The 25,872-nt window shown below is 42.5% G+C and overlaps 1 protein-coding gene across 2 annotated transcripts in view; it reads right to left on the reverse strand.

Annotated features, from left to right (window-relative positions):
* Positions 1–1,237: 1,237 nt before the first annotated feature.
* Positions 1,238–25,872, reverse strand: part of Naa25 (N-alpha-acetyltransferase 25, NatB auxiliary subunit) — a 51,896-nt gene continuing 27,261 nt past the window's right edge. For both annotated transcript variants that reach the window (XM_048447432.3, XM_085679930.2), the window contains 12 exons: positions 24,932–25,021; positions 23,390–23,570; positions 22,789–22,888; positions 18,885–19,036; positions 17,993–18,118; positions 14,508–14,751; positions 13,937–14,060; positions 12,906–12,971; positions 11,000–11,097; positions 9,061–9,171; positions 5,857–6,003; positions 1,238–3,845 (listed from right to left, as the gene is read on the reverse strand). In XM_048447432.3, coding sequence (XP_048303389.1) covers positions 3,723–3,845; positions 5,857–6,003; positions 9,061–9,171; positions 11,000–11,097; positions 12,906–12,971; positions 13,937–14,060; positions 14,508–14,751; positions 17,993–18,118; positions 18,885–19,036; positions 22,789–22,888; positions 23,390–23,570; positions 24,932–25,021 — 1,562 coding nt within the window. In that variant the 3' untranslated portion in view covers positions 1,238–3,722. The remainder of the gene's footprint in view (positions 3,846–5,856; positions 6,004–9,060; positions 9,172–10,999; positions 11,098–12,905; positions 12,972–13,936; positions 14,061–14,507; positions 14,752–17,992; positions 18,119–18,884; positions 19,037–22,788; positions 22,889–23,389; positions 23,571–24,931; positions 25,022–25,872) is intronic.

A 25,872-nucleotide genomic window follows, 5' to 3' on the forward strand; every position in this document is an offset into this window, starting at 1 on the left:
TTAAAAAGGGTAGAGTGAGACAAGACAGGGAAGTCCATGGGTGTATAGAGAAGCACTGTCTCACAAAGAATCTTAGCTTTTAACTCTTTTTTAAAAAATTTTTTATTTATTTATTATGTATACAATATTCTGTCTGTGTGTATGTCTGCAGGCCAGAAGAGGGCACCAGACCTCATTACAGATGGTTGTGAGCCACCGTGTGGTTGCTGGGATTTGAACTCAGGACCTTTGGAAGAGCAGGCAATGCTCTTAACCACTGAGCCATCTCTCCAGCCCCCTAGCTTTTAATTCTTATGTGGGGCTCATGCATGTCCCTGGCATCTACAGAATCTACATGTTGCATAAAGTTGTGCCCCTAAAGCATGAACTGCAATGGCAAGTCCAAAATAACGTTGTTGATTACAGGACTCGCTCCATACTCAGCACTGCAAGGTTGACATCAAGCAGTAATAGCATCTGCAAAGTTGAATCATGTTGGAAAAGAGGTTCAGGCAAGCATTCTTTTTGTTAAAGAAAAAAATATTCAGATAAAGTTAATTCCTCCCTGAAGAAACAGGCAAGACCTGCTAAGGGCATGCGCTATCAGGATAAAAAGGAATCAGGAAAACAGCTCCTGCTTACACTGCCTTTGAGCAAGCAGCATCTCCAGAGAGCCTGAAGCACCCTGACGTCTTCCAGTGACTGTCCTAGGTGGGTGGGGCCTTTGTATTCTGACTCATAACAACTTCCATCACACACAATGGATCTTCTACACCACATATAGCCTCCAACTAGGACTCGGGGTCTCAGTGACTAGCAGATGTAGCACAACAGCTCAAGACGCACCTGTTAGCTAATAAATGGAATTGTGTAAGGCACTATTGTTAAGCCACAAAGATTAGTTTTGACTTTTAGTCTTTTGGTTTTTGTTTATTTTCATTTGTTTGTTTTTAAGACAGTGTCTTGTAGCTGCACAAAGTTTTAACCTGGTCCTCCTGCCTTCAGCCCGGGCTAGCCCATAGTCGGGATAACATTCAGTACTAAATCGAGATGAGGTACACTGCTTAGGAATCTCTAACCTTTTTAAGACTGAACAAAAATGAACCAGGCAAAAGTGCCAACTAAAAATAAAAACATTTATGTAAATTAACCTGTACAGTTAAAGCCAATTTGCTGCCTTCACTTAATTCTCAAGAGCAGATTTCCCACACCAATAAATCACATCAAAAAGTAGGAAGAGTATCAACAAGCCTGCAGATAAGTTGAACCCCTTTTTATATTGAAAAAGTCGAAATGAAAGACAAATACAGATTGAACTTGGTGATTGCAAAATATAATGCAATTTTGAACAATTAAAATTATGAAAATATACAAAATCGATGGCAGCACACCTAGGTTTGTGTACACTCTCCATTATGTGGAGACACTGTAGGACTCTAAGTCCACATCAGAGAAGTAACTCGAACCCAACGCCTGCTTTGGAAAGTCTTGAGTTAGGATCTCAGTAGTATAAAAAGCAGTGATTTTTCAGTCTGTAAACAGTAGTCGTGGTTATTTTTTGTTGTTGTTTTGTTTTTTAAATATCAATTTACCACACAAAAACAAAACAGAACAAAACCCATATAAACCAGAAAGCAGCAGCAACGGGTCACTGAGCATTCTCCTCAGATATTAAGACATACAACTGTGGGGAGAGGGTGCTTTTTACTCAGTAAGAATATATATACTTCAACTGTACACAATTTATAGGCATGACAGCTTCGAAAAGAACAAACTGATAAAGATATTGGCCATTTCTTCATAATTTCATTCTTTTTACAATTATCTCCAAATGTAAGAATTTGATCTAATTGAAATGCTACATTTAGTAGGAAAATCAGCAAGTAACAAAGGAAGCACAGCTCCAACTTGACATTATTGTCAGTAAAACCAGTGGAGATCCCAGGTGTCCAGGGCAGGAGACTGCATAGACCACTAGAGGGAAGAGCTATGTCCTGAGAACCAGAGCCAGTGTGCAGTCCATACCTAACTGATCATGGTCAGCTGACAGAGCTGTTTTAAAGGGCATCCATATCTACAGACATACAACAATTTGAATATCCCAAGAAACATTATTCCAGGAGCAACACTACAGGCAAAAGCCCACAAGACACAGGCCATAGCTACAGAAAATGACCACATGTTGATGTTCAAGGAGTTGGAATCAGAGTCTTCATCTTACTCAGCAGGCCCTTTCTTTTGGGATGGAGCATGTGATATTACAGCAAGTTATAAAAATGTTCTGGTGTAATTATGTGGTCTAGGCTTTCCAGCACATCTTACAAGTAAGAAAGTGGTTTCTACAGATTCCCTTAGACGTTTAAACTATTATTACCCACTATGCTGATTTGTGAACCTAAGAATGTCAAGATAAATGATAAAATACAAACCTCACACCCAAGATTTTGCCAGCTCTCCTTAGCTGGTGTCACCTTTTGCTGGAGCAGTGGGGGGTAAAGACCAATACTCAGCAGATCCATTTTTTCACCTTAGAGTTAACTGACAAGTCAAGTGATAGGCAATGAGAACAGAGAAGGTGATTCAAACACCAACAGTTACTAAAGAATCTTTAAGAGCTCAGCACGACATACAAGAGCAGTCTTCATACTCTCAGAGCAGCCTCTCAAGCTGCAGGCTTGGGGACCAGATCTCCAACCTCTAGGTGAACAAAGGAAATAAATCCTGGTACATTTATGTGTCAAAAAAGTAGACTGGCATCAGGCCCATGGAAACACGTATCTTTTGTCAAACTAAAACTTAAAACCTAGACTAAATCCATAGCATACAACTCCTTCTGTCCCAAACTCCCCACTTGCAAACACTAAAGTAGTAAATCTTTGTTTCGTAGCACCTTTATGCCTATGTATGTGTGTAACTCATGAATCGGCTGCAGAATGGGACTCCAAACAATGGAAACAAGTATCAGACAGCTTGACCCGCACAAGTCCTGAACACCACTCTTTAAAAACAGCTCTTCCCACTTTTCCCAGAGATCCAGTGGACAAGACTCAGCAGCTGAGGAAGTGCGAGGTGGACTGTACTCAGAGTCTTCCTTGCTGACCCGAGGCTAAGCTCTCCCAGGAGCGGGACTAGGGACATTTTGGCTCTCGGGACTATGAAGCCAAAACTGAGCACCTGTGGTCATGTGTGGTGCCCTGCAGCAGCATGTTCTCCCATGGCATCTCACTTGACCCTCTGTGAACCCACCCTGGTTCTGTGGGAGCCTCATAAGGAACCTGCTGCCATGGAAAGAGTCCTGCTCCTATGTCTGCTCCTGCATCTGCTTTTTGCCTTCTGTGACTCAGGACCAAATCCAAACTCCCACTGCATAACAGAGAGAAATCACCTGCTTTGAGGTCAATGCTTTGTACTTACTTCTATTGCTGCTTGTATAGAAACCCCACCAAAAACATTTCTGGTGATGGGAAGGAAGTGGGGTTCTCTTGTAGATGTCCTGTATACATGAACAGGTATAAAGAGTGATAAACCCAGATGTGGGTCCTGCTTCTGGTTTATATACAATAATTTATAATCAGTTGTATATATTTAATACCTCAAAAATTAATTCACGATCAAAGTCCTTCATGCATGTGAGGAAGATCTGGATGAAAACAATGGCCAGCAGATGTTGCTGTTGCCAGGGAAGGTGGTGTGTCATCTTCTACTGTAGCGTCTTCAGTGCCCGTGGTTCATTTTTTAGTTTCTTAAATTTTTAGTTTCTTTGTGGTCTCAAGTCTTTTTCTCAGCAGCTCCCCAATTTCCAGAAGTGAGTGAAGGTAACTGCTCTGCACTTTCCCTTGCACAGTCTTTGAAAATTTTCTTTCTTCCTACAACAGAAACAATAACTCATGTTACTCGAAAATCATTCACTTGGTTTCTAGTGACCTCACCCAGAACACCAGGTCATTTTCAGTTCACAAAATGTAAGGAAGGGGAAAGCCATTTCAGGCATTGGGTGACTCATATGGACATGTGACCCAGGTTGGTATGACAAGTGTATGTCCCATGCCAACAAACAGTAGAACTGTATCACTAATTTGACATCACAGTCACTTTGAACAGCACCTACTTTATACCAACTCTATCTTTCCCTATTAGAATACTGGCAAGGCCATCCCTGTCCCATCCATTGTGCTCCATCTCATCTCCCCAACTCCCCTAATGAATCTCATCCTGGATGGCAGTCCACAGTTCGTGACAGTCCACAGGTTCGAGAGACAAAAACGTACTGCAGTAGGGAGCACCAAAAAGTGGGTTTGCTCCAACACAAAAAGGGCCAGGAAGTTGGGAGGGCTATATGAGGGTGAAGCTAAGAGTCTCAACAAAAATCAGATACAAACCTCCTGATGAACAATGCTATATATAATGTTTTTTATACAAGACAATGCATGCAAATGTTTTATTTTGTTTTTTGAGATAGGTTCTCCCTATATAGCCCTGGCCATCCTGGAACTCCTAATATTCATCCACCCGACTCTCCCTCCCAAGTGCTGGAAGTAAAAATGTGTGTCAACAACTACATCTACAAATACATTTTATTCAGTCATATACGTAAAAAGTAAGTACAGCTGTACCTAGCCATAGGTTACACATCAAAACTAATCTCAAGAACAAACTGTGTTGAACATAAGACTTTTTTGTTTGTTTTAGTTTTTCAAGACAGGGTTTTGAGGGCTGGAGAGATGGTTCTGCAGTTAAGAGCACTGGCTGCTTTTATAGAGGACCTATGTTCAGTTCCCAGCACCATCGATAGTGGCTCACAACCACCTCTAACTCCAGTTCCAGAGCATACAGAATGACTCAGGCACCAGGTCCACAAATGTACATACAGGCAAAATACCCAAACATTAAATGGAGATATATTTTTAAAAGGTAAACAAACAAACAAATAAAACACTAAAAGACCATCCCAGGCATGGCATTTCATGCCTATGACCCTCACACTAGGAATGCTGGAGCAGGACAGTACACAGTAAGGCTGTGCTCTGCAAAGGGAAAACTAGACACATGCTGGTGTCCATGTAGACTAGCCCAGTAAACTGTTAAAACAGGCCATAACTGGCCAACTACTGCTGTGCTCCATCCCATCAGGCAGGTGTTCCTCTCTATTTAGGTAAAGAGTAAACAGTAAGGGCAGTATCTAGCCTGTGACTCTCTGTGACCAGGCTAAGCTACAAGAGGAAAAGGAAAAAGGGGATTCCACAACACTGATCCAGACACTGTTCCTTATTTGGAGGCAAGCGAATTAGCAGCCAATTGTGCCACACCACCCCTTCCCACAGCTTGTTTCCTATCTCTCTCCCTGCTTAGTAAAAAATTGCTAATCTTCAAATGTCTCCATAAGACTTTCCAAATTTCATTTCAATGTGAAGGATTCTAGGATTTTGTGAGACACCCTTACTCCCCTTGACAGAGTCTTAAAACCCTTCCTGGCCTGGAATGTACTGTAGGTAATAGTGGACTGTAGTAATCCTCCTGCTCCAGAGTCCTGAGTGCCAGGAGAACATATGTGCGTCACTATGCCCAGCCTCCCTGAATGCTACGTAAGTGCTCTCTACCAACTAAGCCACATCCTCAGCCATCAGCATTAGTCCTCTTAGGAAAGGAACAGCCACAGAAAATTGGGTTGAGGGACGGAAGAGGAGAAAATATCTATCACCTTAATGTAATTTCTCAACAATGTAATTTTAAAAACCACCACCACCACCACCACAAAGTGACATCCAAAGTATCTTGTTGTTCTGTCTTACAAAGAGATGAGGAACTGAACATTAATTAGTCCTCCTGCTAACGTTTCAAAATGTACAGAAACCATGTTGCTTTCCTATTATCTCTTACCGGAGAGATAAAAGTATCTTCTAATGTGAGTTCCTCAAGTTTAAGTGCAATTAGATTTGTTTCAAGTCCTTTAATATGATCCACAACATTGGAAATTAAAGTCTGAAGTCCAGTAACATAGTCTTGGAAACTGGTGAAGACCGGAGGCTAGGGTGAAAAAGATTAAAAAGTGTTACAATCTCTCTGAGCAATTGTGTTTCCAGCACAAGTTACGCTACCTTCCCACCCGCCCAGTGTTTGATGCTGTGACCACAGGTATGGAACAATGGAATAGTAAGACAGTCTGAAGTAACCAATTAGCTGCTAAAACACAGCCTTTGAACAGGAAAGAAAATACTAGTGATTAACTTAGGAGCACTATTTATCCATGGTTTAGGCTTTTTTCTTTTTAAAATGAATTTTTATTTCCTATTCTCCCGTATAGCTGAAGAAGAAGTAGTAGAAAGTATGTTAGTTGTTTATGACTTCTGAGGGTGGGAAATGTGAAAGAACAGTATAAGATGGAGAGGGAAACAAGGATTTATTTTCAGGACTCAGTGGGTAAAAAACTTACAAAGGTAGGATCCAGCAACCACATAAATGCTGGCTGTAATCCTAGCACTGTAGAGGCAGAGACAGGCACAAACTGGCTATCTAGACTAACCAAACTGTTGTGCTCTGGGTTCAAGTGAAAGACCCTGCCTAAATATGTAATGTGGAGGAGAGCAACCAAGGATGACATCTGACTCAACGCCTACCTCTTGCTTATATACTGGCATACTCACATGTACATATGCCACATATACATATGAATGGAAAACCAAAGCAAAACATTTTATTTTCCTTTCCCTCTTTATATATGAGATTTCCAATATTAATGGAAGATAGAAGAATAATATTCTGGATTTCTATTTTGTTTCTCTCTATCCCTCCCTTTTTTTTTTTCTTTTTTAAATAAGATCTCACTATGTAGCCCTGGCAGCTCTAGAGTGAGTAAAAGAAAGGAGAAAAAGAAAGCCAGGCATGGTGGCTCATACCTGTAATCTTAGCACCCCTGAGGTGGCGACAGAAAAATCAGGAGTTCAAATTGTCTAAATTACATATACAATTCAAAGCCAGATCCTGATGCAACAAAAATAAGTACCAGAAGAAAGCTTAAGTAGCAATTTGTTTAAGCATGAAAAGGCCTTTCTAAACATGACACATAACTAGAAACCATTAAAAAGACTATCCTCTCCACTCTCCCAAAACAGAAACCATTCAGTGAATAAAAGAGACTGAGGGCTGGGGAGATGACTCATAAACTAAGAGCATAAGGTGCTCTTGCAGAGGACCCAGGTTAGAGATTTCTAGTGGCTCACAACTCTAGTTAAAGGAGATCTGATGTCCTCTTCTAGATTCTGTGGGAACCAGGTATCAAGTGGTGTACAGATAATACATGCAGATAAAACAACCACACATTGAAAAAATAACAAACTAGAAAACTTGTGTCCCTATAATAAAGTTGACACTAACAGTGTTATGAAGAAAGAACTGTTCTCTAAAGGCTCAGCACCATACAGACTTGAGAACACACAAACCATATGACCAGTGCTGGGGGCAGGGTTATAAGGACATACTCAGTTCACTTCAGATCTAAGTCTTAGATTCTAATAATAGCTCTACTTATAGTCAAGATATTATAAACCAACTACATATTCATCAAAAAAATAAACTTTAGTTTATTAAATTTGATGGAGATATGACCAAAAAAGAGATAAATCTATTTATTGACATAAAGATAACCTAATATCCTAATCAAATACAAAAACAAAACAGTGAAGTTACAGATTTTTATTTTTAAAAAAGTCTCATATAGCACAGCCTCTAACTCTCTATGTAGCCAAGGATGGCCTTGAATTCTTTCTTGTCCTCTCTGCCTCTACCTGCTGAGTGCTATGCTCAATCCCGAACCTTCTGCAGATCACGATCCTGACATGCATTATCACTAACTTGTCAGTCGTGTTGTCACACAACTGAGAATATGGGTGAACTCTAATCACATCTTCATGGGTTACTGTAATAACCAGAAAAACAACAATCCAAGTTTAGTGGCTCACACCTTTAATCCCAATACTTGGGAGGTGGAGACAGACAAATCTCTTTGAGTTTGAGGCCAGCCTGACCCATATAGTGAATTCAAGAAAAGCCAGGGCTATGGAGAAACCCTGCCACAAACAAACAAACGAGTATGTGAACAAATACACAAATAAAAACAACACACCTCAAAAGTCATAAGGCTACTGGGTGTATTCTAGGATGTACACGATTATGGGGCTTACTTTATGTGGGGTTTGTTTGGGGTCTGCTATGTAGCTTTGGCTGCTAGTAACTCTATGTAAACTAAAAAGACCTCAGATTTGCTGGGGGATTTCAAGCATGTGTTGGTACAACAGTTCTGTAGGATGACTGTGTGTGTACGCACATGCGTATGTGAGCTACATGTCTGGGTGTGCATGGACACCAGAAGATGCTGTCTGATGCCCTAGAGCTAGACATAAAGAGGTTGTAAGTCATTTGGCATAGGTGCTGAGAATCAAATTCAGGTTCTGTGGAAGCGCAGCAAGCTCTCTCCTAACCACTGAGCCGGCTCCCAAGCCACATGTCTATTTTTTAATCACAGAAAGAACCACCTCTGCAATGAACCCGGGAGACATTTCCTTCATCCAATACTAAAATCTCAAGAATAGGACATAAACATTTAATTATTTAATGAACTAAAAAGGCAGTGCTCATGTCTAACATAAATTTCTGCATGTATCTAAGGAAATAGTGTCAATAGTGTGAATGTTGCCACACACATGCCTCGACTCTTCAGAACACGCATAGGTTTGCTTTGAGCACCCTGGGTACACAGCTCAGTGTCCTGAGCATGTAGTATTCTTTCAGATGGATCAAATGACAAGACAGCAAATGTGGTCAAGGATCAGGAAGTGGTGACCTAGGGAAGGACCTCCATGGAGCCATTAGCCTGTCCCTGTTACTGTGAGGATGTAAGCCTCTCAGGAGGCTGAGGCAGAAGAGACTGTCCCAAGTACTGGGAAGACTGATAATCCAAAGTCAAGACAAGGCTAGGCAACAGAGTGAGGTCCTTTCAGAAAAGGCTATGGGAAAAAAGGTGCCTCCAGAGCTCTGAACTCACACAGCATGCAGACAAAGGGGAAGGAAAGGCAGCTGAGTTATTACCATGATGATGCTGGTCTCTTTTTTCTTCTTTTTCTTTTTCTGTATATTTAATTTGTATGGTCGCAGGACACTCTCACAGTAACTTGATACCCAAAGGATGATAGAGATTGTCTGAAAGAGGAAATGTGCAAATTAGTCAGTATGGATTACATTAATGTATGGAAACAGCAGCTAGAGACAGACATGGCAACTGACAATTCTACAGAAGATCACCAGACACCATGGAGATGAGAAAAGCCAACCAGGACTGAAAACTGTGCCTGTGAGCCAGAGTGAAGACGTGCCCTCATGCTGCCTAACCTCCTTATCCTTCCTGCCAGTTCTCATCTGCTAGACTCCATTGCACTTCACCTCTACATGTTCCTTTGCTAAGTATACATACTCCCCAGAGGATGGGACCCAAGGATTGTTGGTACCCGGGTTTTTCCCCCTTTGTTCGAGGTGCTATGCAGGGCCATTTTTCCTCTGACTTCCTGGCTTCTCTGCTTGCTGCACAGGCCTGGGGATTAGCTTAGAGAGAGCTTGGCCCTCTTTTGTTATGGTAATTCCACCTGCAAGCAAGGTTCCCACCGTGGTGCCTAATATGGAGCTGCTCTCTGGCCTGTGGCGCAAGGCGCCTGGCACCCTCTTTCCCTGTTCTGGGTGGAAGGGGGCTCTCGTCCTTCTGCCCCCTAATATATATACCCGACTTGTGTGTAATAAAGCTGCCATTTACTCCTTTGGTAAATGAGCCTGGTCTCTGTGTGTGTGTGTCTGTTCAACCCCTAGGATATTTATCCATTCTCGTGGGCTTGATTCGGGAGGCGCACAACTGAATCGGAACATGGGCTTCGCAGATTGGGCGGTACATCTGGAGGCACCGCTGGGATATTAAAGAAAAACAGCTGCATTCTGCCATCTGTGAACTCACCACGAAAACCCCGGGAGGTAAGAGCCACTAGTAGGGATCACCCCACGAGAAAACTGGCCAGTTTCGTAATAAGCAATTGTACAAATACGATAAAGGGGGTGAATAAGCTTGATTTTTAGGAAAATGGGTGCCAAAATGTCCGCTCCAGAGTTAGAAGGGCAGTTAGCTAGACACCAGGATCAATGGTGACACAGCACAAGGGACCATTAAGATAATTTCAGAGGGGGCTGGAGAGATGGCTCAGTGGTTAAGAGCATTGCCTGCTCTTCCAAGGTCCTAAGTTTAATTCCCAGCAACCACATGGTGGCTCACAACCATCTGTAATGAGGTCTGGTGCCCTCTTCCGGCCTGCAGGCATACACACAGACAGAATATTGTATACATAATAAAGATATATAAAAGTGCTGGCTGTTCTTCCAGAAGACCAGGGATCAATGCCCAGCACACCACAAGGCAGCTCATCACTGCCTGTGACTCCAGCTCCAAGGTATTCAATGCCCTCTAGCCTTCTGCAGGTAAATGTGTGCAAGGTACATATAAACTCATGCAGGCACACACATATACACATAAATAAAACAACAACAACAACAAAAAAAGAATCTGGTTAAAAGTAAGAGTTTTGCTTCCAGGTATGTTGGCATGTGACTATGACTCCAGCATTTGGGAAGCGACGTAGGAGGACTCAGAGTTTGAGATCAAGGTCAGTCTTGAACTAATACCCGGTTTCAAAAAAACAAAATGGGAAGAAAGTTATATTTTATCATCCTCCAGACTCCAGAATGTTAGGTAATTAGTAAAACAGCTGGAGGAATGAACTAAAGTAAAGAGCCAGAGGAAATGGGACAAAACTGACTTTGGGGGAGTCTCAGAGAAGAAGACTGCCATTCAGAAGCTGTCCCTAAGCACAAGGAATGAACCAGTTTAGAAAATAATGTGAAACTGCTTTTAGTGTCCCAAACAATCAGGTGAGAAAGGGTAAACGGCAGGTCTAAGGCCCTGCTTATGCTGCTCAGGAAGATGGAGACACACCTCGACAAAGAAGACCAGATTCTCTAGGACAGCAGGCTGTGTCTTCACATTGCCATCTTTAACTTCTAAGAGTTCGCCTTTACACGTGCTGAAGACACCTGAGGGAGGAAAAGGTTTTCTGCTTTTATTCTCCTTCACTTGCCATACATTTAGACACATAATGCAGAATCTGAAAATAAGTGGTATAACAACCAAAGCTAGACATGATGCCACACCTTTAATCTCAGCATGGGAGGAAGAGGCAGCAAGGCAGATCTCTGAGTTCAAAGCCATACTTGTACATACTAAGTTCCAAGCTGCCCTATCCCAACTGCCCAGAGCTAGAAAGTGAGACCCTCTCTCAAAAAAACAAAAACAAAAAAAAAACAAAACAAACAAAAACATAAATAAAAAATAAAAGCTACAGTGGAATGGGAGTGTAGCCAGCTTACCTGTTCAGCTCAAGGTCCCAGAATCCATCCCTAGTACCACCACCACCATAAAAACTCCCCCACCCCAAAAAACAAAAACAAGTAAAGCACCCAAACAAAAAGTCCCAATACATATGAAAAAATGTCTTAACAATGACTTGTTCTGGGCTGGAGAGATGGCTCAGTGGTTGAGAGCACGGGCTGCAGAAACCACACGGTGGCTCACAACCATCTGTAATGGGATCTGGCACCCTCCTCTGGCGTGTGGGCATACATGGAGGCAGAATGTTGCATACATAATAAATAAATAAATAAATCTTTAAAAAGAAAAAAAAAAGACTTGTTCTGTAGTCTCCAAAATATAAAAAGTAGTCTTAAAAATGATACACGCTAGGGATCTAGCCATCAGCTAAAAGATGTGGAATATAGGTTACCATAAGTGAGTGGTTTGGAAGAACACCCTGACTTGAAAGGGTAAGGCCACTGTAGGAGAGCATCTACATGGAGCTGGAGAGATGTCCTGATTAATAAAGTGCTTGGATCACCCAGCAACCATATGAAAGTGAGGCACAGTAGTGCACACACATAGAAGAGTCTCTGGGGCTCACTGGCAGCTACTCTAGCCAAATTCGTAAGCTCAAGTAAGTGGCCTTGCCTCAGAGAGCAAGGTAGAGCATGGTAAGATGGATACTCAACTTTAACCCCCACACACCCAGACACCATTAACATGCATAAGTCACCCATGGCAACTGAGTATTAAATCTATACCATTAATAGTCTGGTCAACTGGGCCTAGGAAAGACCATATCCACTTGCATCCCAACTTCTAACAGTTTTCAAGTACTTCTGCTGTAAACTTAACTTTAAGGCATGGTACTGTTGCATGCCTGTAATCCCAGCACTCACAAGGAGGATCACAAAGCCAAAACCACCCTGGACTGCACAGTGAGTGAGTCAAGCCTGGAATATATATGATGACCATCTCAAACACTTAAAAACAAACAAGTCTTAGTTTTAAATAGTGAAAATTTAGTTTTTAAGGTTTGAAAAATATGAGCCAGGCACACCTTTAATCCCAGCACTTGGGAGGCAGAGGCAGGCGGATCTCCGTGAGTACGGGGCCAGCCTGATCTACAAGAGCTAGTTCCAGAACAGCTAGGACTGTTACACAGAAAAACCCTGTCTCTAAAACAAAAAAAACAAAAAAAACACAACTAAATAAACAAACAAACAAAAAAAGATTCCAAAAATATGCCAGGCAGTGGTGGTGCATGCCTTTAATCCCAGCAGAGGCAGGTGAATCTCTGTGAGTTCAGTCTGGTCTCAGAGTGAGTTCCAGGACAGCCAGGGCTACACGGAGAAACCTCAACTCAAAAAAAAATTTTTAAAAAAAAGCTTATTATTTCCAAATCCTTCCATATGTTTATATTATTTATAAACACTGAGCTACTTTCAGACATTCAGGCCCAATTCAGGAATCTGCAGTCAGAACTTACCTTTCAATAGTTCTAGTAAAGCTGCAAGACTATTTTCTATTCGTTCCTGTATATCCAGTGTACCCTCTAAAATTGAAAAACAAACAATCAACATTCGTTTTTGTAGAAAGATAAAGAAGCAGATTGGGCATGACTGCACATAGCTGTGATCTCAGCACCCAAGACACTGAGGCAGCAGAACTGAGTTCAAGGCCAACCCACAAGCCATGCTGAAAACACCAGTGGGCTAGAAAAGGTATCTGTTATCAAGATCCATATATACACACTCCCACACAATAAACACAGAAAACTGCAATAGCAGGTCTGGCTGAGAGTAGTGCAATCTCTCTCTTAGAGAGAACCTGAGTTCAATTCCTGGCACTCATTTCAGGATGCTCATAACAGCTGTAACTCCAACTCCAGGGAAACTGTTAACTCTGGTTTCTACAGGCACCTGCCATAATGTATATACTCCAACACACATAATTAAAAGCTGCGGCTGGAAATATAATTCAGTAGTCAAGAGTACCAGCTGCTCTTGTAGAACCAGATTCAATCCCCAGCACGTACTTCTGGTGTCTGAGGGCACCAGGCACACACATGATGCATAGAAGTGTACACAAGCAAAACACCCATATGCATAAAATAATAAAATAAAAAAATTTAAAGTAATAAGAATTCTAAAAAAGCAACAGTAAACTCAGTATCAACAACCAAGTCATGGTAAGGGCCTTTTCCTCCTGAAAACAACATGCATGTAAATCCCACTATTCAAAGACAGACATGGCTGAGAGGTTGGCAGAACAGTGAAGGGAAGAGGGACAATGATTGCCACTCTAAGAACTATCTCAGGCTGTCTAGCAGGACTGGTCAGTTGTGTCCCAAACGCTGCAGATCTATCAGCTCTGAAGGAAGCCTAAGGGTGGGGCTCAGGCTATGGTTATTTTTGATTCCCCCATAAATTTAGAATCTCAATAACATTTCGATATTTATTCACTTATTGTAATTTTTAATGATAAAAGTCTAATAAACACATGTCTGTGCACACTTACCTAAACCACTGGTATCAAGCTCATAGACATCATTGACAAGATGAAAGGAGCGGACCAGGCACTGACAGCAGCCAGAACTGAAGAACCTGCTCATCCTGGTGGGGACAGGCCCAAGGAAAGGATACTGGAAAAAGAGGGAAAATCATACCCTTAATTCGCAAAAAGTGTGAAAACGGGACTTGTTTGGATAAAACATAATAAAAATTCACTAATAAGAAAACTAGTAACCAACTCCCACAATTAACAGCAAAAGGGCCATGTATATTAGTGGAGCATGGTGGTGTGTGCCTGTGTTCCCAACACTGAGGCAGGAAGACTTGAAATTCAAGGCCACCCAGAACTATACACCAAAACCCCATCTCAAAAAAAGAAAAACAAAAAAACCCTCAAAATGCTATTTTGCTTTTCCTGACTGAGTCTAGACAGAGCAAAACCCTGAAATGGTTCAAGACCATCAAATCCTTCTTTCTCACAGTACCACAAATTGGAACAAAATGTGCTCTTCATTACACATTAAAAGACAGTTGCCAAAATAATTATTGAGCCTCTGACAGCAAATACTTGTTGATACCTGAATTTCCTTCTTAATAAACTGCTTCCCCGTCTCCACGGCCACTTCTAGCTGTTGGAGGAGCAAACGAAGAATGTCAATCCGGGAGGATACACCGTTCTCCGAGGTCTTCTCTGAGTTCTTTGGCTCCACAGGGTGGGTAAGATTTGGAAGTCCACTGATCAGTCTCAACGTTAAGGTGCGAATTCTTAACCACATGGTCTCCTCCTCCAAGGAGAGTTTCTTATGCTCTTCAGAAACATTCCTTAAACAAAAACATCCCCAGACCATCCATTTTACTCAGCCTGTTGCCTTCAAAGTTTTGAGCATTTGCTTTCACCCATCAAGAAACCTCAGTATAGTTTCTGCTTCAGGCCAAACATCTGATTGCTGCCTGCTTCACCAGGAAAGCTGGCCATGGCAACCTTACCAACAGGCCATCTCCCCACTCAGAGTATCTGCTCTGATGACTAAAACACGAGTGACACAAAAAAGTTGAAATGTCAGAAAAACAAGTTGGTAATGAGCCCAGCTACCCAAACACTCAGGAGTCCACAAACTCACACAAACCCCTTCAGACTTCTCTATACAAAAGTTATATAAGTATATAAACTATACTGGGGCTCAATTTGTTGGCACAGAATATCCTTACCACTGCAAGCTGCATTCCAAATAGCACCAAAAAATTACATATATGCAAACATATATACTATACATGTATTGGGTACATATTTTAAATATATATATGAGGCAGGGTCTCACTATATAAATCCACCTGTTTGTCTTCCTAAGTGTTGGGATTAAAGGCATAGACGGCCAACCCAACTGATCTGTACTACTTTTGTGCTCTATTTATTTAATGACAGAGGACCTATTTGCAAGGATAACCTTCAGCTGATGCCTGACGGCTTGTACTCCAATCTTCACTTAACGAGCAGCTCCTGTGGCCAGACTATAAGAATACACCACTTGTGTACGGTGAACATCTTTTCTGCTGAAAGCCTGGAACCTTGGAGCATGCCTAACAGAGTATGATGTAGCCAGCTGCTAAAAACCTTGGACACTGAGCATCCAGCTGCCCTAAGCAGAAACAGCACAAACTGTGTGATGGCACCGTTTTTTCTCCTAGATGATGACCCCCCAGTAGAGGGAGGAGAAATCAGTGTCCCAGACTGGGCCTATCCTACCATGTAGCTTTTGCTGGGATGAACCCTAGTGCTGTAGTACAGCAACTGTACAGTCTTTCTGCCAGTTTTACTCGATGAGTCGTGGCTACCTACACATCAGTATTCAAAGCCCTCTCACACAGGGCTTACATGCCTATGCACTAGCTTCCTAGTGTAGACCCTAAAGTAAATATGCTACATTTTAGGTACTGAAATAGATTACCAATTCCGTATAAATTTTACATGTCAATTAAAAACAAGACAAATAACCATGTTCCCATACAGTCATGCTGACCACAGATGTTCATCCCTAGAAAACACGTCCTAGCTGTAGTAAGGCTCACCGAAGTAGTTCCTAATTACTGATTTTGCTCACCATGAACCCATAAAGGAGGTAACTACAAATGAAGAAATTTGCATTTAATATTTAATTTTTTTTTGAGTGAGGGTCTCTTACAGCCAAAGAAGTCCCAAACTTGCTATATATTCAAAGATAAACTTGCACTTCTGATCCTTCTATATCCCTGCCTCTCAAGCGCTGGGATTCAGCAGTATGCTACCACATCAGGATCTATGCCTTGCTATCGTCTAGTGAATCCCATTCCAACCCCTTCAGAACTTTTGTGGGCACAACTCCTTACACTTCTTTAAAGAAACAAACAAACAACAACAACAACAAAAAACCTTAATTTCCATGCCTATACTGGAGAGGGCAGTGTGTTCCCTATACTACTACCACCCTTTATACCATGTCTCCTTGGATGTCACCCTTTGGGCTGCCTTGCTTATCTTTATGCCCCAGCTCCAATTCTAGGGCATAATGTGAATGTGGTAGGCACATTGTGTTTGTGGAATTGAGAGCATTGCCTGTGGTTTCTGTCACTATTTACCCTTCCTCTTTATGTACATGCATGCACATAGAGGCCAGAAAATGGTTTTCTTCTTCCACCAGGAAGGTCCCAAGAATTGAACTCAGGTTGATGGTAAGTCCCTTTAACCACCAAGCTATCTTGCTGGCTCCCCTGGCTCCTCTGAAGACAGGACATAAAAGGCTAACAATCTGAAGTATGCTCAAGAGTATGGCAAATGCAGCTCTTCTGGTGGCTGAGAAGTTGCTTTTCAAAGAATCACAGGATGGTCTTGTGATTATCTCACTGATATAGGGCTTCGTGTAGCACAGGTCTTGAACATGCTGTGTAGCTGGGGATGACCTTGAACTCCTGATTTGCCTGCCTCTTAAGAGCTGGAATCACAGGTGTACACCAGCAAGCCAGGCTCTCAGAGAGATTTTAAACCAAACTGTTGGTTATTCAAGCAGATAAACTGGATCCAGTTTATTGTCCAGGTCACAATTAGTCACAAAGGGAGCACAGTTCTCACCTCACTGCTCTGGACTACCAACAATTTTTTCAGCACCCAAAAACACAGGACGTTCATTTGACCTCTTCACAGGGGTATGACCAGAGAGATACTGAGAAGCCATCTGAGAGAGGTAATAGGACATAAAGCTTGGCAGAATTAAGTTAGGGACAGCAAAGGTGACAGTAAATAGACACTGGTACATTCACTAATCCTTCTCTGTCTGGGGTTCTCACCAGTGAGAAACTCGAGTGCCCAAGTACACACCAGAAGTCTGCATCTTCACCTTCACCTCCGTAGCCACAAGTACAGAGTAAGCTGTCAGCTCTAAAACGCACATGGGAAATAGGCAGAGCAGAGCGGCTGACTCAACTACATGTTGCTAAGTGGGCAGAGGGCAGCACATGACTTGTCCTTCAGTTTTTTGCCAGGGCTATTCATGTTTGCATGTGGTTTAGAAAAGAACACCAATTAAGTATTTTTAACTTATTTTTTCCCCTGAAACAAAATCATACTGTGCAGCCCTGGCTGGCCTCAGAGTTCTGTCTACCTCTGCCTCCAGGTGTGAACAACCTCACCTGGCTAATAAACACTGATATCATTACAACCTTTTGTACTGTTAAAAAGAAATAAGTAATTCTGTATACAAACACCACATACATGCACAAACACATGCACATGTGCATGCGCGCGCGCACACCCCCTACAAGTATCTATAAAGTGCTAGGAAAAGCCAGTATCACATAAAAATGTTTTCTACCTTCCTCTCAGATGACTAGGGAACTGCATCCTGTACCTTGAATCGCCTGGAAGTCATACATGCCATGGACAGACTTAAACTTAGCAGGCCCAGCACTGGGGTAGGATGTGCTGTGCACTTGTGCTCTATGGTTCCAACAATGAACATGTATATTTGTGTAAAAGAGAAATTTTTAAAAATTTTAGATGCACGCTGACTCTTCAGAGCTGAGCTCCTCATACCTGTCCTTTGGATCCCAGCTAAAGAAAACATCCAAGTCTCTGTTGTCTCGCAAATCTTCCCATGGAACGTCATCTTCCTCTGGCCTCAGGTTCATTGATTTGATACTTTCTGCCAAGCTAGTTGATCTGTAATACAGAAGGTTTGCTTTGACTGTACCTGTGGCGTATGCGCACACATATGTTACATGTTGCACATGCAAGAAGACTGCGTGACTGTATATGCTTGGGGAGGCCAGAGGTTTACATCAGATGTCCTGCTCTGTTTGTCTCTATTTTGTTTTTGAAGATAGATATCTCACCAAACCTGGACCTCACCGATTACCTGGCTGGCCAGTGAATATCAAGGATCCTTCTGCCAGCACTGGGCCTCCTGGCTGGGATTACAGGCATGCACGGCCATGCTAGACTTTTTACTTGGGTGTTGGGGATTGGAACTCCAGAGCTATCTATCTCCCCAGCCCTAAGGTCTTATTTCTATAACAATATAATTATGACAACATTAGCTAGGACTTTCTTTTACTGGAAAGAGAGAAAGGTTTTACATTAGAAAACAAGGTCTCATATAAGGTCAAATAGAACTGAGACAAGTTATGACAGCAAGCAAAAGCTTTTTGGAGTTCAGCAGAATACAGTGGACAAGCACCTGTCCTGTTCCTGAAGCCTATCTAGAGAAGGGGCCTCGAAAGCATGATAGAGAGGAAGAGGGGACAGCTCTACTGGATCTGAGATAGTCTCAGCCCTCCAGCATTCTCCATAACAGGGTCAAGGTTCTGTGTCTCCATTTGCAGCTTCTTCTCTTCTCATCCTCCATTTACCCTTTACTCAGCTACTGACAACTAAGACCATCTGATCTGGCCCCTTGGTCCCACTTGGCCTCTCATCACATACTTACATGTTTGCTTCAAGAAGAAGGTCTAAGAGCATCCGTTCAGTGCGCACTTGTGCAAAGTGGAGAGAATTATTCAGCCTGTTCCTAAAAGCGATAAACTCTGGAATCTTCTCAAACGCACCATATTTGTAAGCTTGAATAATGTATTCTGAGGTCTGAGAAGGAAAGACACCACCTTGGTATAAATACTCCACAGGTCAGGCAATGTAAGCAAAGCTTGCCAGCCAACTAAATATTCAAACTACAACCAAAGTTCTGGTCCAGTCTCAGGTCTGGCCACACTGCACAGTCCCAGCCATGAATGAATAACACTACTTTTATTTCATTCTGCAGAAGAGTCAAATGTCTCCTCCACTACATTGCTAGCCTGAGGCGGCTACAGCCATCTCCAGCCATGTCTTAGCACTCATGTCATTCATGACAGCAGGACTTAGAGGATGTTCTATCACAACAAACAAAAATTTGGCAAATGCCATTCTAGAATGGAGCTTATATATCCTACAATCCTAACACAAACTATGCTCTGTAGAAAACATTCAAAGGTGCCATAACTACACAGGCAAACCCCATGGGCCCCAAATGAAACCCTCTCCTTCAGAAAGAGACTGCTCCTTGGGTGGTTCTTCCTCAATACGGTACCAGACACAAGGCGGATAAGCTTCTCAGAAGGACAGAAGACACCAAACAACGAGACTCATCAACAGGAATGCCATCTACTCTGAGGAAGATGTCAAGAACCAAGTTTCCTGAGCACACAAAACTGCTAGAAATCACCCTAGACAACTAAGGGAAGGCAGCGCTCACGCATGTATTTTAGTTATAGATTAAAATCATCCGATGAAATGCTGCAGAACAGAGGCAAGTCAAAGAATTCTTCATGAAGTACTGGTGCAACAGAAGCAAATCTCAGGGAAGAACATTTCACAAAGTGGGCCGAAGCCACCAGGATCAGAAAAGAGATCAGCCCTGTGGGCCAAGGAAGTGCTTAGCTCAATGCTGATGTCTGCCTCAAGACACTTTCTGGAAAGCCAGTCCTTTGCCTAGCCTTAGTTTGCTTGCTCTGCCCCCATTTCCACTATGCCTGAGTAATTTGCCCAGTAGGAAAATAGGCCAATAGTCAACAACATACCCTCTGATACACAGCCTCGCAGGGTTCATTTCAGGCCGTGGGGTTGCACCACGGGCGCTAAGTCAACTGCTTTCGATGCGGCTTTTAAACCCCCAGGGGACACCTCGGCCAGCTGTTTGCCTGCAGTATCTGGAGAGATTAAAGACGGACGGACACAAGAAAATTAAAAAGATTACGTGTGATCCTGTGGGTTTAGGACTACCTGCCAGCTTGACTGAGGACAACGGCATGCCCCATCAAGAGGCCCACACTTATCACATCCTTCTCTCCTACAGTTCCCAACTTAGAAGACACAGCAGAGTTGGCTGCTGATCCTTGAAATGGGAACCTACAGCTTGACAACACTTCCAACTATTCAGGATAGAAATAGGACTTGGGGTGGTTCTAGACTGAATGTAGTTCCAACATGAGACCCAGCCTTCCCTCAGTGGGAGCCTCAGTGTCTAAGTGGCCCATGGAACTTCACTTGTGAAAACAAGACAACAGCTTTTCAAAGAGAGAAACAAGGGGCAACCAGGAGATAAATATAGTATATAACAAGCCAGGAACAGCTGCAGTCTGTCCATCTGCCTGAGATAGTCCTTAAATGCCACAGTAAAGTGACTCTGCAGAGCTAGCCAAGGGCCCAGGGAGTAGTACCAGGAGGTTGAGAACATCACTGATGAGGCCTTGTGCCTTGTGGAAGGTACCCAAACCAGACGCCAAAGGCACACTAAAGACTACTGACCAAAGTGTGCACCCACACTTACTCCCATTCATTTGTGCACCAATGAGGATAATTAGATGCCAAAAGGACCCCTGAAATGAACCCAGGTCGCTGTGAAAATTAGTAAAATACATAGGTATCAGACCTTAAAAAAATGACCTTTATTAATACCTAAATCAGAGATTTCAAAAAGAACTTTTTAAAGATTTTTATTATTTTTATTTCTGTGATGTGTGTCTGGGCTGATCCCCTGAATCTAGAGTCACAAATGGTCGCGATCTGCCTGATGTAGACTCAGGCCCTCTGCAAGTCCAGCAAGTTCTTCTCCACTGTGCCATGTCTCTGTCACCAAAAAGCAAGCTTTTAAAACCACGAACATTTAAGTGACTTCTGACAATGAGGAAACCTAATACTGATTCCCAAGTAAGATGACAACAGACAGATATCCAAAGATAATTTTCATCCCACAGCACAAAGCCCCTGTACAACAGTGGGTTTGCTATTGAAGAAGTGCTAAGTTGAAGAACGAATTAGAAATGAAATACCTTAGCTGCCCAAGAGAAAAAGCACTTGGGACATCTCCAAAACCAAAGAATGAAAGTTGCAAAACATGGCGTTTGGATTTTGCAGAGAGATAACAGGTGCAGGGTTCCATTTCCTTACTGGGGACACAGGCACTGCTGCCGCAAGTCTTTAGAATGATTAAAAGTGGCACTGGTATAAACTCAAAGAGGGAACAGTTACTACCTGATTAATAAGATGCTAACAATTTATCAGGCTCAATATCATGCACATTTAGCTGCATAAATCAGCTATTCAATGATTCATAATCAACTATTAGCAAAACACTGACCCCTCTGAGGACAGGCAAGAAAATAGAGAGGGAGTTTAAAGCCAGCCTCACCTACACTGCAAGAACCTGTCTCAAATTTTAAGTCTTCAGTAAATGAAATGTCTTTAACCTCTTCCTTATAAATATAGAAAGAAGAGACAAAATAATGAGACTTGAGGAAACAGTTTTCACAAACTGTAAATTCCTCAAAAAAAAAGAGGAGGGCAATCACAGATTCACTCAACTGATAATTACCGCGGAAGTTTAACCCGGTGTCTGAGACAAGATTTTTGCTTCTATGCCAAGCTGGCACCTTGCAAGCAACAGGCTTAGATGCAAATACCCTCTTCTCTCTCATCAGGAAAAAAGTCTCCACAGATACCAATCCCTTCCATTGATGGTGAGGGCTGAGACAAAGGGGTTAGCCTTCTCCGTGATTAGAGTTGTCCTCTGCTACAGCACACCCACAACTCAAAGCACACACTACTCAGAAGCGCCACTACTCTGCTTCTCTAGTCTCCATACACCTCTCAAGAAACAAGTGGAAGACAGGAGTGACTGTAAAGCAAAAGACTCAAGAGTATTTGCCAAGATAAATCTCAGATGGTGACTTCCTCAAAAAACTCAGTATCAAGAGACCAGCAAAATGGAAAGTTACAGGATGAGGCTGGCATGGCCAAACTTAAGGAAGTAAGGCTTAGCCACCACACAGGAAAGATAGCAGCAGAGGCCATTCTAACAACACACCTTCTCTGAACACAAGCTCCCGGACAGTTTTGCAAACCATCAACTGAGAGCACCTGGATGCCCTGAGACCTTCTTTAACCCAATGAGCACAAGTGAGCAGCAGAGTGAGTGCTCGCAGTCCACCCTCACCTCCAGGGCAGCTTTAACTCAATGCTCCTTAAATGTAGTAGGGGTGGCTGTTGGTACCAACTTGGCAGCCTCTTGCTTCTAATCTTGAAAAGTCTCTGAATAGCATTTAAAACAAAGCTGGCAGACAAAAGACTTCTTAGTCTGTTAATACCCAGTTAGAAATGTAAATTTCCAAGGATTCAATTATATACATGCACACTGAACAAATGCAAATAGCTCTACATACGGTCTAGGATGATTAAATTCAGCCTAAGGGCACCTGCCAGCAACAGAGCAAAGTGTCATGTGATATGCATACTGTGACCCTAGGGAGTGCACTCTGAACCATGTCGGTCAGCAGTAAATCACAATGGGTTTCACTTACATCTTTTTGGTTGGAGTGGAAAAACCTGAGTGCGAAGTTACAGGACTGGGAGGCAGCAGCGTACTGACCCAAGGATGCAGCGTATCGGGTCAGAAGATAGCTAGGTAGGAAGGAAAGAAAAAACATGTCAGTTACCTCATTCTACTGTCAAATATCAAGTGCCAAGAAAGAGCAGGGCATAAAAGAAATCAAACAAAAAACACTGCCAGTAGAATGATCTAGTTCACAGGATCAAATTAAAAGAAAATGAACAGAGTTCTTTCTTTACACCTGACAATAAGAGAAACATAAAGCTGGTAAGAGAACATGATGTTCTCTTCCTAAATGTGAACAGAAAATGCCCATTAGTAATTGCACAGCATAGCCAAAACTCAAACTCAAAGGGATACTTTGGGTCAGTGGCAACAGCAGGGAGAAGGAACAACTTCAAAATACAGTGTGCATGATTGAAGCTGTAAACTCTGTAATGCTTGGAGATATAAGTCCCTCGTGCTTTGCAGAAGGTCACAGTAGTGACTGGTGTCTAGAGTGCTGTTTTGTTATCACCTACAAGTGAGCTTCCTAGGCTGTCTGCACAGTATTCAGAGTATATACTACCAACCCAATGGTGTCGTGCTGGATATGCTTAGCATCAAGGCTGGAGTAAAGATCCACCACTGGCTCAAATGCACCCAGCATGCAGTAGATTCGAACAAGCAGCAATTTGAACTGAGCATTGGATGGGCTATGGGTTAAGCCTTCTTCTAGCAGAGTCAGGGCCTGCCACACAGCAGTCTCCTCACCTAGAATCAAAACACATCATTATCCACTCATCTTTAGGGAACCTGCTGAAATCAATCACCTGCCTTGACTAGTCTTTGAATGATTTTGGATGTACACAAATTTTAAATGCAGACCTGCAATCAAAACAGAGAATTCCCTTGATTACAAAGCCCTTCAATAGTTATATCAGTAATTAAATACAGCTGTGCAAGAAGCACGACGTGTAGATCTAGGGAGGGAAATCATGGAACCTCACAGAATCTTAGATTCTAAGAGAAGGACTTTGAAGAACTAGAATCTGCTAGTTGCCCCCACCCCTGCAGCGTTGTCCCCACAAAACCCTACAAGATGTCATTTTTATTTCATACACAATCCTACTAAAAATATTACATTTGAGGGTGCTGGAGAAAGATGGCTCAGTGGTTAAGAGCATTGCCTGCTCTTTCCAAAGGACCTGAGTTCAATTCCCAGCAACCATATGATGGCTCACAACCATCTGTAATGAGGTCTGGTGCCCTCTTCTGGCCTGCAGGCATACATGCAGACAGAACACGGTATACATAATAAACAAACAAACAAAACAAAACAAAACAAAACAAAAAACTGCTATTAGGACCAGAGAGATGGCTCAGCAAATAAAAGTGCTTGCTGCCAAAGCCTGTATCTGAGATCATTCCTTGGGCCCCGCAGGGTAGAAAGAGAGAAAGGACTCTGGAAAGTTGTCTTCTGACACATGACCCATGGAACATTTGTGTCCATATGTCACACATAAACACATAGAATTTTATTTAAAAAAATAAAGAAGCTTATGTGGTGGTGCACACCTTTAATCCTAGCACATGAGAGGCAGAAGCAGGCGGGTTGCAATTCTAGGTACAGTCTGGTCTATATATTGAGTTCCAGACCAAGCAGGACTACAAAGTGAGACCCTGTCTCCCACCCCCTTCTGAGAGAGAGAGAGAGAGAGAGAGAGAGAGAGAGAGAGAGAATATCTTTTTTGTGTGTGGTTTTTGAAGACAGGCTTTCTCTGGTGTAGCCCTGGCTGTCCTAGAACTGTCCTCGAACTCACTTGCCTCTGCCTCACAAATGCTGGGATTAAAAGCATACACTGCTGTCACTATCACCATCTGGCATAAAAATCATTTTTTAATCATTAGTAAATAAAAAGGGTTTTGTGTTCTGTGCGTTTGCTCATCTGCCTTTAAATCAGTGTGGTTATATCTTAACTCTAGTTTTAAATCAGAGTGATCGTTCATTATGCAGACAAATTTAGAAAACAATGAGATAGCTGCTAAGTTGGGCCCAAGGTTCAGTGGTAAGAGTTTCCAGTGTGGCCTCCATCCCCAGCAAACCCCTGTGGAGGTGATCCCAGTGTCCTCACCTGCTTCTCTCCATATGTCAGTGAGCACATGGACAGCGAGGAGGCAGTAATAATCAGAGAACTGCAACTCTGTCTTCAAACAAGAGCGCCCTAGGGAAGGATTGAAAAACACACGCCTATTTTTAATAATTACTCATCAAGTGCTGCGACAGGAGACTTTTGTTTACTTTTTAAGGAAGAAAAATGATAGGCAGAAAAAGAGGAAACTAAAAAAGAAAGTAAGAATAGGATGAGTAAGCTGGGCGGTGGTGCACGTCTTTAATTCCACTCAGGAGGCAGAGGCAGACGATCTCTGGAGTTTGAGGCTGACCTGGTCTGGTCTACAGACTAAGTTACAGGACAGCTAGGGCTAGACAGAGAAACCCTGTCTCAAAAAACAAAACAAAAACAAATAAATAAAAAAGAATAGGGCCTGTACCGAAGATAAATACAAGTCATAAAAACGGGATGTAGCTTATAGCACTTGCTTAGCATGCACGAGCAACTGGCTTCAATCCCTGGCACCACAAAAGAAAGGGGCAAGAAAAAAATGGATGTATAGAAGGAAGGAAGGTGAGAACACAAACCAAATGGCTTACAAGCCACACTCAGCTGGAACAGAACATTCCAGGGGAGAAGGTGCATACACCAGTCTTTACAAAGGGAAAGATCTAAGAAGTCTGAGGTGAAGAAAAAAACCTGGGCCTCGGCTTAACTAATGCTATATCAACCCTCCTACCAAATGGTTCTTCAAGCACAGTGGTGCTAAGCGACACCTCTACTGAGTAGCTTACAGCCAGCCAGTTAAGAGTCCCTGCTTCTGCACTGAACATTACCTTACAATGCACACTACACTACTCTGCTTCCTGCAGTGTTGTGAAGGCATAAGGGCACAGCTCCCAAGCGCAAAAATCCTTACAAGCCAAACAACTTGTTTAAGAACCATGAAATAGTCCGGCTGC

The sequence above is a fragment of the Myodes glareolus genome, chromosome 2 (assembly GCF_982192425.1).
Source record: "Myodes glareolus chromosome 2, mMyoGla1.1, whole genome shotgun sequence".
Taxonomy (NCBI): Eukaryota; Metazoa; Chordata; class Mammalia; order Rodentia; family Cricetidae; genus Myodes; species Myodes glareolus.